Source organism: Medicago sativa, chromosome 6 (assembly GCF_051527215.1).
Source record: "Medicago sativa cultivar Bolivia chromosome 6, Bolivia_mono, whole genome shotgun sequence".
Classification (NCBI taxonomy): Eukaryota; Viridiplantae; Streptophyta; class Magnoliopsida; order Fabales; family Fabaceae; genus Medicago; species Medicago sativa.
This window is the reverse complement of record NC_140754.1, coordinates 21,661,108-21,676,109: the sequence shown is the minus strand read 5'-3', so window position 1 is coordinate 21,676,109 and position 15,002 is coordinate 21,661,108. Positions and strand designations below refer to the sequence as shown.

The 15,002-nt window shown below is 33.1% G+C and overlaps 1 protein-coding gene across 1 annotated transcript; it reads right to left on the bottom strand.

The window, feature by feature from the left end:
- Window positions 1-2,278: 2,278 nt before the first annotated feature.
- Window positions 2,279-6,747, bottom strand: LOC146913673 (uncharacterized). Its single transcript, XM_085716907.1, has 10 exons — window positions 6,658-6,747; window positions 5,901-6,141; window positions 5,541-5,745; window positions 4,952-5,042; window positions 4,598-4,743; window positions 4,248-4,491; window positions 3,906-4,010; window positions 3,522-3,704; window positions 3,220-3,424; window positions 2,279-2,948 (listed from the first exon to the last, which is right to left on the bottom strand). The coding sequence occupies exons 2-10, from the start codon at window positions 6,121-6,123 to the stop codon at window positions 2,452-2,454; spliced, it is 1,899 nt and encodes a 632-aa protein (XP_085573033.1). The 5' UTR covers window positions 6,124-6,141; window positions 6,658-6,747; the 3' UTR covers window positions 2,279-2,451.
- Window positions 6,748-15,002: the final 8,255 nt, after the last annotated feature.

Genomic DNA, 15,002 nt, shown 5'->3' with positions numbered 1-15,002 from the left:
AAAGTAGTTGTAAGAGCGTGACATATAAATAGACAAAAAAAAAAAAATAGTCAACGATGCAGGCTGTTATGGTTTGAAGACACGTATGTTCCATCCTTATCTCAATTAAACAATTAACAATAACAACGTTACTTTTAATTTTGGTTTTGTTTATGATTGTTCAAATTTGATCAAATCTAGTATGGATAGTTTTAAAATACATATTCAGTTGTAGTAATGATTACGTTTCTTTTAAGAGATAAGTTTCAATTCAACTAGATAATATTGGAATTTGTCCAAGTGATTGGGCACAATGGTGAATGAACTCTACAAAAGTAAGAATCGTTTGGGAGAACCGAGTTTAATTTGTGGAATAAATTTTGACCACACATTACATACTTCTCGTCCAATCTTCGAATTATTATGGCTTTTTTCCTCTATGAAATGGAGGATTAGAAAAAAAAGTTAATAATGGAATTGGATCATTTGCTATTGATCGAGGACTACACTCTACTTATTTTGTGAGTAAGCAAAGAGAAACTTAAAAGGGTTAATAGGTTTTACCCCCTGTAATATAGGTCATTTCTGGTTTTATATGTAATTTTTTTTTATTTACCCCCTTTATAGGTCATAAAAAAACCAATTTTATTTTTTTTTTTTGCAGAAATTTTCGTTTTTTTATGACCTATAAAGGGGGGTAAATCAATTTTTTTATAAGGGTAAATCAATTTTTTTTTACAGGGTGTAAAACCAGAAATGATCTATATTACAGGGGTAAAACCTTAACCCAACTTAAAATTAATAATGAAGAGATGATGAGAGAGGAAAATGATGAGAGAGATAGACATAAAGAGCAGCATATGATTTGTGAAAGGATAAACTATTACTCCATGAATGAAAGAATAAAGCTTGCAACGTGTATAGCTATGAAGAAAAAGAAGCATTTGATAAATTAAAGTTTATTATTCACCAATCTAAGATCACAATGAGTAACTACAACTATTTATAGAACTCTATTAACCGTCTTATCTTGATCATAGTCACTAATTTAAATGTAGTTAATGTATACAACTAGCTAACTAACTGTGATAGTTAAGTTTGTTACAAACAAGTTGGTTACTTGCTATTCAAGTAACTGCCTACACCTGTCAACTAGCTATACTTTAACATCCCTTCTCAAGATGGAATAGATGTTAATTGTTCCAAGCTTATTCTGCAATATATTGAATGGACCTAGATGCAAAGGCTTTGTCAAATTATCAGCATAGCAACCTTTTCTTTTGAGAACAATGGTAGCAAGTGAATTACTCCTGCCTGCACTTTGTCCCTTACTACATGGCAGTCAATTTCAACGTGTTTGGTTCTTTCATGGAACACAGGATTTGCTGCTATATATAGTTCAATTTTGTTATCACATTTAGCTTGTACCAAAGCTATATACTCGGCTTACGGTGAAGATTTGATATTATTGATTGCTTTTTTACTTTTCCAGCTTATGAGAGATGTGCCAAGAAAAAAAGCAAAAACTGTTTTACCAGGATTATTCTTGAGAAATTTGAGAACATGTAAGCCAGCTAGCATATGGTTTGGACGAGTTAAGTATAGAAGTCTACCAATGAGTCTTTTGTATGCAGTTGGTTCAGATAGAAGTTCTCCAGAAGTTTTGTGTAATTGAAGTTGTGATTGCATATGAGTAGAACAAGGTTAGTGCTTAGAAGCGCGCTAGCCCATTGTCTTGAAGTAAATCTAGAATATATTTTCTTTGACACAGTAATACCAGTATGTGATCTTGCAACTTCAAAACTGAAAAAATATTTGAGAACTCCTAGGTCTTTGATGTTGAATTTCTTATCTAGCATGGTCTTAAATCTTAATATGTTGAATTTCATCAGCATTTGTCCCTCCTAAGACCAAATCATCTGCATATACCAAGATCTAAGTGAATCCAATGGGAGTTTTTTTAGTGAAGAGAGAGTAATCAAATTTTGATTGTGTATGCCATGAAGAAATTAATATCTCAGTGAGTGTGGTGTTCCACTATTTACTTTCCTCCTAAGATTTATTTCTTAAAACAAAAACTGTAATATCTTTTGGCATTATATTTTTAAAAATAAATATTGACTTTCAAAGTCTATTTCTGAAATTCACAAAATGTAAGTTCGAGAAGGTTAACACCGGATAAGAAGGTTAGAGTTCGATATTTGCTGCTAAGAAATTTCTCTTCTCCCCAAAAATTTAACCACTAACATTTTTTTGTTACATTAACCACTAATATTTGTCTAAACAAAAAACATATAAATTTGATTGGAACTCAATAAGTTTAACAATTGAAGCTGAAAAGATATTCAAACACATAGAAAAAGTACATATCACAATATCAATGTGGTACTAACATCTAAAGTAGAAAATACAATAGTAATAAATAGCCTAAGAACACACCAAAAATGGTAAATTATCTAAATTTAACAAATTCTAATATTCTGGAGTATCCTTATGTGATTCAGTTGTAAGACCAAATCCAAATGGAAACAAAGGATCATAATGAGAATCACCAACATTCATTGGTAACTGATCAACAGTCTTAAACCATGTCCTTGGAAGTTTACCAGTAAATCCATAATCGCCAAACAAAACATCAGTAACACCGGAACCTTCACTACCAGGAAGCCAAGCAGCAACGAGTCCGTCAATTTTCTCAAGATATGGTTGTATAACAACAGGTCTACCAGTGACTAACACAACAACACATTTCACTCCGCCGCAAGCATTGTTTATTGTTTCTGTTCCGTTACCAGAAATTGTTAAGTTCAAGCTGTCGCCATTTGTTTCAGCATATGGTGTCTCTCCAACTACCACAACTGCATATGAAAAATCATTGGATTTTACATAGTCTAATGAAGGATTCTCCTCGTAGACTACCTTGGTTTCTTTGTCGACTGCGTGTTTTATAGCACTTAGAATTGTGGTACCTGTATCAGTTCATCGATGTTAAAAATATATGTTAGGAATATATTGCATTTACTGAAGCACATACATGTACACCAAACACGACATTGAATTTAGAAAATGGAAATGATTGAATGTAACTATATGTGTCGGTCAGTGTTAGACAGTGACACATTTTGGACACCAGACACGCCTTCAATCTAAAATGGATATGAGTACAATTGTTGCATGAATATTTGGTGCAAGATAGTATCAAACAATAGTGGGAGAAAAGTGAAGGATATTATAGTATACCACTAGTAATGTTGTTGCCACTAAGTCCTTGCCATTGAATGGTCCATCCGCCACATTGATAGCCTAGATTATCTGCATGACTTCCAGCAACAAGTATTTTTAGAGCCTTTTTAGGAAGAGGAAGAATTGGCTTATCAGCATTTTCACCATTCTTTAATAGTACCAATGATTTCCTCACAGCTTCCCTAGCCAATTCTCTATGCTCCTGTCAAATTATGTTGCCAATTTAGTTTCTCATTATGGATTTATGGTATAAGTTTTTAGGACTAAAATCATATTTAAATCCAAGCTCATCGACAAACCTGGCTCCCGAGTTGATCGGCAAGGCTGTAATCGGCCAATGGATTTTCAAATAGGCCCATAACAAACTTGACTCTCAAAATTCTTTTCACTGCATCATCAATTCTACTCATAGGTATGGCATTCTTTTTTACTAGTGAGGTTAGGCCATCGATGAATTCTGTGTAGTTATAGGGAATCATTATCTGCAGCATCACAAGAACATGTATTAAAGATCATACGTTCTATTTATAAAATCAAATAAATCTAATCAACACTGCTGGAGTCTAGTGCAAGTGGTTTGTGCGCAGTATGTGTGAATGTTGTAAATTTCAGGGTACCGGATTGGATTCCTAATCATAAAAAAAAACAAGATAATCAACAGACTTGCAAGAATCATAGTTTACCATGTCAATACCGGCATTCACTCCGGCTTCAATTGAATACGTGTAATTGGCATGAGGAGGGGAAGTTATTCGGTCAATTCCCTCCCAATCTGATATGACAAAACCCTGCAAGAAAACATATAATTTTAAGCTTATACTAATACGATGATTGATAAACAAACAATTTTCAGCCTATGTTAATAAACAAATTTAATTTCTATGCAATATTGTGTAAGATTATTTTGCACAATCATCGACTAATATATTGTCACCTCTTTTACAAAGTCAGTAAACACAAATTAAATTCTTGATATACAATCATTTGTAGTTATGAAATCAAAGGCTTGTGAGGTAAAGTGTTACCCTGAAACGGAGTGTGTTCTTGAGAAAACTGGTGATTAAATCACGATTAGCGTGCATTTTTTCTCCATTCCAGCTTGAGTAAGAAACCATGATCGTTGACACACCTTTAATAATTGAGTTATAGTAAGCTGGCATGTGAATGCTAAGCAATTCATGTCTGGTTGCAACTGTGTTATTCTCATTGATTCCTTTAGTCGTTCCACCATCACCGACAAAATGCTTAGCACAAGCTGCAACTTTCTTGCTGTGCAAGGAAATGACAACAAAATCAAACACCAACATTAAGACAGTGCATCAAACCTATGAAAACATGCATATATGAAACTGCAACAGAATCAATGAATTCTTACCTTCCACCAACATATGGAACACCCTTTGACCAATTTGCAGGTAGGTCACCTTGCAATCCTGGAATTAACTCAGTCATAGATTGGACTATTTTATGATCTTCACTATAACTTTCATAACATCTACCCCATCTTGGATCTCTACACACCTATATATACAAACATATTATATGTTACAAAGTAGAACGGTGTTGTTAAACGCTATAAAGAAATCGCCATTGTTCTCTAATACGCTATTTAATACAAAGTGTTTTTAAATAGCGACCCTATAGCATTGTAGCATTGCGGAATTTGAGCAAACTTTTGTTTTTCGCGATTTACAAATAGGTTAGGTATAATTTTGTTCATCTTAATTACCGCGATGCAAGGTGCGAAGACATATGGAATTCCAGTTGCTCTAGCTTCAAGAGCAGTTGCATCACCAATCTTCTTCACTAGTTGAGGGTCCCTGCAAGTTTACAATAAAGTCTCAAACATCATAGGAAAAAGACAACCTAAGATAATTTACCTAAAACAATTAAAATACAAAATGTCATGTTCATTTTACTATAGGTTTAAACATTCTAAACACAAAATGTCATGTTCATTTACCTAAATCAACTAAAATATCAATACTTCAATAAATTAAATATATTTGATAACATCACTCAAAATCTTAATGGTAAGATCTTGCATTACACTATAGGTCTCCACCATTTGTAATTGTTTATTTATTTTATAATTTTTAATTTGGACTGTCTACCTTCTCTATAAAACATGAAATCACGTTTTGACAAAGTTTTGGACCTTTGATTGCACTATGCAACTTGCACATATTCTTTTTTTATTTTTTTCACACCATTTTCTCATAATATTTCAACACACAAGACAAGACCTTGAGTACAAGAAATCATCAATAATCAAGAATTTAAAAACTAAAATTTTAACACAAAAATATAACATTTACCTTGTAGCTCCTAGACCAACATTGTGAGGAAAAATAGTAGCTTTATAGACATTATTATTTCCATGAACAGCATCAATTCCATATATCATTGGAATTCCAAGCCTAGTTGATAAAGCACCCTTTTGAAAATCATTGATCATATCAACCCAATCCTTTGCAGTAGCCTCTGGTTTTGGAACACTTCCTCCACCACTTAGAATACTACCTATAAAAACAAACAAACCAAACAAAGTATAAATATATTTCTAATTCACACCCTTTTAACTAAAATTGTTGGCTAGCGCGGCTAGCGCAGGCGCTAGCCAACAATTTTAAAAACTTGTCTATGTTAAAAGGCAGAATTTCAAAAGAAAAGCTTACCAATATAATACTTTTTCATCACATCAGCAGAAGCAACGCTGCGTTCAATCTGAACCATCTGACCGATTTTCTCTTCCAAAGTCATCCTGTCAACAAGATCCTTGATTCGAGTATTCAATGGCTGCTTTGGATCTTTGTATCTCAAATGATCAGCTTCTGCCATAGCTAACACCAAGCAGTGCAAGAGCACAAGACCCACCAAAAAGACTGTACTTTTTGCCATTTCTACCTCTCAAAACAACTTCAAAATAAGATCACAACAAAATTCAGATTTAGTTTCAAATTTTTGACACTTAAGTCTCAAATTATGGTATAAATACAATCAATCATAAACATGTTCTAAAGAAGACAAAACAATGTTCTAGAGAAGACAAGGGAAAGAGACATAAACATGCATGTCCATTAACAATGTTCTAGAGAAGACAATGGAAAGAGACATAAACAACTAAACCAATGTTTGGTAATTTAAAAACATCATAGAATACAAAACCATTCATAAAATAGTTCTAGACCCATTTCAATTTTGGTCATGAAATTTATCAATAAACAAAAACATTGATCATCAGTCGTCGGCTTTATTGTATATCCGACTTTAACTATCAAGCTGGCTGGAAGCAAGCCGTTAGATTAAAAGTTTATTAGTCTAACGGCCTGTAATACCATAAAGCCGGCAACTGATGATTAATTTCAACAACACAAATCAATATAAAATCGAAAATTAAAAAGAATAAAATGTAACAAAAAAAATGGTGCATACCAATTTACTAGTTTGAGTTTGTACAAAACAAACTTTTTTTGTGGCTCTACAATGTTGAGAAATAGACAAGGTATGGAAGTGGAAGAATGTGAATATTAGCATGAGTGTGACATAGAGTCTACGATGCAAGCTGTTATGGTTTGAAAACGCGGGGTTTATGGTCCAGTCTTATCTCAATTAAATAAGACCAACGTTACGAATCCCCTCAAAAAATAAAAAATAAAATATAAAAACGTTACTTTTAATTTTGGATTTGTATATCCCTCAAAAAAAAAAAAATTGGATTTGTATATGATTTTCAAAATTATTGAAATTTGAATAAGTGTGGATGGTTTTAAAATATTTTTTCAATTATTGTGATGATTACGTTAATTTGTTCTTTTGAATAGAAGTTTTTTTGTTGTGAATCGAATTCAAGTTCTTTCAAACAATTTGTCGTAGGGAAACTCATTAATCACTTGAGCTAAATCATTTGGTAGAGGAAATGAGTTTCTATTCAAATGGATAATCCTTTTATTTTGTGAGTAAAGAAAGAGAAAATGAAAATTAACAATGACGAGATGAGGATGAGAGAGAAGAAAATGACGAGATAGACACATAAAGTCAAGTCGATTATTCAAATTCGATAATATTGTAGGAAATAGCGGATAAACTTCCTTGTTTGGAAAAGGAGGTTCTACCCTCTCAATCAAATAGTTATTTAGGACATGTTTAAATTGAAGGTGAGAAAAACACAAGAAGATGGTTTGAATTGTGTTGGTTTTTTTTGGTTTCTCTGAGTAATGCAGCGGATAATAACAGAACACAGAGATGAGAGAGAGGGAGAGAGAGGTAATTTATACTGGTTCCTCACACAACACATGAGTAGTCCAGTCCCCTTGCACTTCCAAGGGATTTCACTATAATCTCACCAGATTACAATTTCTCAAGGACTCTTCCAAGAGACTTTCAAATGCTCGAGCACGCTTAGAAGAGACTTCTAATGCTCAAGGTAACTACCAAGAGACTTCCAATGCTCAAAAACAACTCCAAGAGACATCTAATGCTGATGGACAACTCCAAGAGACTTCCAATGCTCAAGGACAACTCCAAGAGACTTCTATTGCTAAATGATAACTGAAAGAGATTTCTATTTGTTTACAAATACACAAATATTTTCTTACGCTAGATATACACTTAGTAGTGTTAACTGAACAATGTTAAACAGACTCTTGAGACTTTAGGATTTCTAAGATACAAACTTTGATAAGGAAATCCTAAGTGTTTTTACGCTAATGATTTTGAAAGAGTAATGAAACAGTAAAATAGCAGAGTCTACTCTTGTTAATCTTCTTAAGATCTTCAGCTCCTTTTATAGGCAGGGGTTTGAGAGACGTTGAAGAAGAGTGTCAGCGCATTAAGAGTCGTTGAGAAGGTTCAAATCAAGGACGTTGGATCATTGCCTGATGTGGATAATTTCGTTGAATAGTAATTTGAAATTCCTTTGCTAAAACTGGAAGTATTTGTTCATTCTCTTTGTCCTTAAAGTTCTTTGTCTGTTTCTACACGTGGTCAAAAGAAGACAAAGCTGTACTTAGATCCTTGATAGAGACAACTGTAGAAGATGACAAATCTGACGTGGAGTTTGGGTCCCTCAGGATCTGCAGAGTCTAGGGGTCTTCCAAGTCTGATGGGGTCTTATGAGTCTGATGAGGTCTTCTGAGTGTGATGATCTTCACTGAGTCTGATGAAGTTAATCTTCAGCTTCTGAGAGACATCCTTTTCTTCTGATCCAAGATATTGACTTCTAGTTGACCCTTCTTCAGATCTTCTACCACAGTCTTTTAAATTTCTCTAGTGCTTCTGATGCTCTAATACATGTTCAATACTTTGATGGATATATTCTATGATCCTGCACATTTGAACAAATATTAGCATATCTTATTGATCTTCAATACTTTTTTATCATCGAAACCTTAAAAGAATTGTACAAACCAATTTTGTTCCAACATAAATTCCAATCAAGCTATATCCATCTAATAGATCTTTTTTTTAATGTCAAATATATATTTTATAAATAAAAAGGAGAAATCTCATGTAAGAGTACTACCACATAGAAATTAAAGTACAAGAAGTACTCATGTCAAGCAATAATAAAAACACATAGAACCCCTCCCACAAAAAAACAAGAGCGAAAACTAAAACACCAACTGAAAACCAACCACACTCCCATCAAGATCACTCAACCACAACCGAACAAGAGTAATTTTAAGAACAAAACCCCTCAATCAACCAACCCAATACAATTCCACCATAAAAGTCCCTAACGGTGCCAACACATAATGAATTCATGATCCCATTCGTAGAAGAAACAAGTGTGACCAAAATGTTTTCCTAAAAATCACTTTCAAGAGATGAATTTAACAATATCCACCAACAGAAGCACATACGTCTCCTTCCCCAAAAATATGTGATCGTTTCAGGATCTCTACAAGGACCACACAATAGGTTGCCATATTAATAAGAAACCAAACCTCTCCTTTTTTCCGTCATCTGATTCGAACATAAAACTAAGGAGACTCGCTAAATTTGAAGGTAAAATAAACTTCCACCCCAACCACCTTAACACATGATACCACATCTGGCCTAAAAAGGACATCTAACAAAAAGGTGACTAACCGACTCAACATGCTCATCACAAAAAAACATAAGAAAATACCACCGGAATCAACTATATTTCTCCTACAATAGAGATTTTGTCGAGTCAGAATCCTATTCTGAAGCAGCTGCCAAGAGAAAACAATCACCTTGAGAGGAGACGGAGATTCCCACACCCTTGAAAGAAGTTGCACAATTTCTTCTAACCTCTCATCCACCACACTAGCTCTCATATGAAGGAAATTATAAGTTGATCTCACTGAATAAATGCCCAATGAATCATTGCTCTAAACCCAAAAGTTTACACCTTTATAGAAGGTCGTTCTCTATAAAGCTTGAAGAAAATTTCCTAAAATCACAAGTTCCCATTCAAAAAGATCCCTCCTCCACTTAAGATCCCAGACCCATTGAGATACCTCTCTCACGGTCATATCAATCACTTTAGCTTCTTTCTGAATAGAAACTTGAAACAACATGGGAAACAAATTATCAAAGTAATAGCTCCCAACCAGGGATCTTTCTAAAAATTTGTAAATCGACCATCTTTAACCCTCTTGAAGATACTATCAGAAAACCAATCATTAGACTTAAACTGACTTGGTCCCAATAAGGATATCTCCTTCCACTAGTTTGAGACACCTCTTAAACCCACCATCCTCCTTCCATAATGATCCCACTAAGACCTTTTCAAATATCTAGCTCTAATAATATCTTTACACCTAGCCACCTTTCTTGTGATCAACCTTTAACGCCGCTTCCCCAAAAAAGGCAAAGATTCTTAGATCTTTGATAGTCAACCCTCCTTCATTCTTAGGCTTACCAACATCTAACCATCAGACCCATAGGATCTTTCTCGCCCTTTTAGACTCTCCCAACAAAAAACGACTTTGAATCCTCATAATCCGTCTCCAGACACCATTTGACATTTTCATAAAGGAAAAGAAACATATTGGAATAGAGTTAAGTACCGAGTTTAAAAACATCACCCTCCCACCCAGACTAACAAACCTATTACTCCACGAGTTCAGACGAGTTACCAGAGTATCCAACAAAGATTGTCAAGTAGACAATCTCCTATAATTAGCAGCAATTGGAAGACCCAAATACCTAAAGGAACTAACACTACAATGGAGAAAATTCGCAGCCAGATCTAGGAAAGACGCATCAACATTAATTCGAATGATACAACTCTTAGCAAAGTTAACTTGAAGACTTGAGAGAAGCTCGAAACACCTTAAGATAATTATTGATAATATTAGTAATTTTTTATTTTAAAATAATGAATAGATTGCATAACTGCCCGTATTGGAACCATGAGAATGAATTTTAGCTGTTCAACGTGTTCATTCTTGTGAACAAAAAAAAATGAACTATGCTCATTGTATTCTTTCTAAAAGAATATTAGGTAGATTATTTGGAAGAAAAAAAAGTATTAGGTAGAACATATATATTTCTTTTTTAATAGGTAGAATATATTTTGTATATAATAGGCAGATTATTGGTTTACATGAATGGATTATGTAACACTCAAGATCATTTGAGTGAGATAATAAAAAATACTTTTATATAACCATAACTATAGGTTTAACTTCAATAATAAAAATGCAATAATGTTAAATCTCACAGTAGATGAAAAATAAATAGACCCTCTCTTCCCTAAAAAAAATAAAAATAAATAGACCCTCTCAAAAATAAAAAGAAATAGATTGTCAAATTGAAGAATTTTTAATAAAACAAATTAGCGTTTCCTAAAAATAATAATTAAATTAGCTGTGAATTGAATTTGATATTAAATATTTTCTAATTTCACCGACGAGTTGCTTCAAGCTTTGGGATTTGCCATCCACTTTTGTCAACAAAAAATAGATATGCTGACCACTAACACAAAATATAGTTAGTTGAACACAAAAACAAGTATGAGGATATTTGCCAACATTTTTCTTAGTAAAGCAAACTGGAATTATAATTTGGATATGATGCAATAGTAACAAAATTACAAGTAAGTCAATTTAAGGTAGAGAAGACACACCGAGTGATGATTTAAGAGTTATTATTTTCTGTGTGAATTTGATATCTTCTACGTACAATTGTATATATTAATTTTTTAAATTGGATATTATAACACTGAGTTTACATTTTTGCATTCACAATATTAGATTCGGATCCAAAACTCTTAGTTAAGCTGGAAGAGACCCTCGCCATCTCATTCAAGTGTTATCCGAAACTACAATAGATAAAGTACAAACTCAAACGTAAAAATGAGTGGGTGCGGGTAATACTTTAGTACCCACTCTGCCCGACATTGAAATAATACATAATAAATAAATTTGTATCTATTAAATCAATTTTACCTTATTTTGTATCTATTAAATCAATTTAACACATTGAAATATACATAATAAATAAATATCTATTAAACCAATTTTACCTTATTTTTAATATATTAATTAATTTACATACACTATAACAATATAAAATCTTTTTTTATCTTTTTGTCACATCTTCAAATAAAAATGAAATGGTTTTGGGAAAATCAGTATAACTTGATAATATTGTGAGCATGAAACAATGTAAGGAGGCAGACGAGGCTTTGACAAAGAATACACACAGTTTGCAAAGATTTAGATAATACATTGAACCTCATGAGTAGAGAGGCAGTAAGAATATTTTTACAAATTTTTATATATAAAAAAATATTTTTACTATTTAATGATACTGAAAGTCATTTCATTGTTGCAAAGGTTAATCTTTCTATGGAAGAGACTAGTATCAACCAATATGTTTGATCTTCCTTTCCATATCTTATTTTTTTGGTTACATTATCTTTTTATTTATATTATATATGCATTATTTGTAGATTTATTTTATTTATGTTTGAAATGAATTTAAAATGAAATACAGTTATTTTATGATAACTTTTTATATATTTTTTTTTATATTTTTATTGAACAAAAACAATAGAATAAAAATACAAAATAATCGTACAAATATCATTTCTTTTTTTTTAAAAAGGTTGTATGAGATCAAACACAATTTAAAACCTTCGTAGGAGATTATTATGAATATATTTATTATGAATATATTAACAGCCATAAGCTGGACAAAACTCTTAAAAATAAAATAAAAATAAGCTGGACAAAACAGAATACATGCATCTTAGGAAGTCGTCTTTGGAGGCTCCCAATCCCATGCTCCACATCAATTAAAAAAAAAGTTATTTTAACGATTTAATTTTTTTTTTCCTTAAAAATAATACAAATACATTAAAAGGATTAAGATCCATTGTAGGCTAAATCAGAAACAAGAGTAGAGCCCACGAAAGGGCTCTTAACAATTTAATTTCTAATATATATATTTTTTTTGTAAATAATGTTCTAAATAAGATATCTTTCATCCATTTAAGTAGATCCATAAGACTCCTACTAATTCCATTCCATTATCTGAATATAAAAAATATAAAGAAACATTTAGATGACAAGATGGTTTAAATAAATGACAAATTTGCGCAGAATCTATTGAAGTTGAATGAGGACTTGGTGCCTAGTAAAAGATAGAGACTTCAATATTGGAGTTTACAGCTATTAAAGTTATTATAGTTTTTTTTTTCTTTAAAAAAAAAGTTATTATAGTTTTTGAAATTTATCAAAATTATAAAAAAAGAAAAAATCAATGTTTCTTTTATAGGCAGTTTGAACTTTGATGATGAAATATGATTTTTTTTTACAAACACTTAATTTTTGTTAATAATTTTAATATGTCTAAAAACTATATTTAAACTCCTAAAAAAACTATATTTACAATACTCACATGTTTAACCTCTCAAAGGCCCCTCAGGTATAATCTCTTCCCTTGAATCTATTTTTAATGCATTTTTTTGGGGGGGTTGTGAGGATATTAGGAAAATAACTTGGGTAAAATGGGAGACTGTTTGTTTGCAAAAGGAGGAGGGAGGTTTGGGGGTGCGGAGGTTGAGGGAGTTTAATCTTGCTCTCTTGGGTAAGTGGTGGTGGAGGATTTTGCAGGAACGTGAGAGTCTTTGGTATCAGGTGTTGTGTGCCCGTTATGGAGATGAGGGGGGGCGGCTTAGCTGCATTTGGAGGGGAGGTGGTTCGGTGTGGTGGCAGAATATTTTGAATATTAGGGATGGTGTGGGGGAGGTTGATACAGGGTGTGGTTAACTGATAATATTAGGCGTCATGTGGGGGATGGTGAGAGCACTTTGTTTTGGTTTGACCCATGGCTTGAAGGGAAACCATTGTGTGAGTTGTATGCGAGATTGTTTGAGTTAGCGGAGAATAAATTAGATACGGTGGCTGTTATGTGTGCGAGAGGGTGGGGGGTCAATGGTGAGGCTTGGAAGTGGCGTCGGAGGTTGTTTGCATGGGAGGAGGAGTTGTTGGGGGAGTGCATTATTCGCCTATCTAACTTCTCTTTGCAGGTTGACCGCGTCGATAAATGGATTTGGAAGTTACATGCTACTAATTGTTATACTGTTAGTTCTGCTTATTGTTTTTTAACAGAATTGGAACATGATAGGCACCAACAGCTTAATAATAATAATAATAATAATTTCTTGTGGCTGAAAGCGGTGCCTCTAAAAGTGTTGATTTTCGCTTGGCGTCTCTTCCTTGATCGGATTCCGACAAGAGATAAACTCTTCCAACGGAGGGTCATACTAATATCTGATCAAGGTTGTGTTGGTAACTGCGGTTCTAATGAGGTCAGGGAGCACCTGTTTATTACGTGCAGCTTTTTTGGTGATTTGTGGAAGCTTGTCGCCGGTTGGCTTGGTATATCAACAGTTTTTCATTGTCAGTTTTTCAACCATCTGCATCAGTTTGGTGGCCTTCGGGGTTTTTCAAAGAAGACAACGGAGTCCATGCACATCATCTGGGTATCAGTTGTCTGGACAATTTGGAAAGAAAGAAACAATAGAATTTTTCAAAGCAAAGAGGACAATTTGCTTGCGTTAGGTGAAAGGGTAAAGCTTCAGTCATTTTGGTGGTTGAAATCAAAATACACTAATTTTGATTTTGATTATCAAGTGTGGCGGCGGAGTCCTTTAACCTGCTTGAACTCTGTTTTTTTAGCCTTTTGATTTTTGTTCTCCTTTTTTCTGTTTTGTTTCTTTGCGCCTTAATGGCGTTGTACAGGATCTGAATTTTGTTTGTGGCTAGGCGTTTTGGCACACCTTGTGCGAAAGCGTTTAGCGGTGTTTCATATATTTATATACCATCTTGGCTTTTTCAAAAAAAAAAAAAACCTCTCAAAAAAAAAAAATTCACATGTTTAAGCATCAAAATAAATGTTTACGTGATGTTTATGCAAGGCCATTTAAAATTTTAAGCAAAGCTTCCTAACCCTAGCTATAAAATAATGTAAATGAGGCTCCTTGTTTGGTACGTAATGAGCTATGGATGTAGTGATGAGGCATTTTATTTAGTCAATTGTCACAAAATTTCAATATTTTCTGCCCGATTTAACTGTTAGTTTTCTGTCTGAATGATTTGGCACAATTGACAATATCTATATCCTTTGACGGAATACCTTTATACAGGTTTGAATCCAGACTTCATAGTTGTATATGTAAATTTAAGTGGTGCATGAGAAAAAACCATGTGACACTTTTTTTTTTTTGAAGAATCCATGTGACACTTGATATGTGGACTTGTGTTAGACATGTGCACCAGAGTTAATAATGATAACTA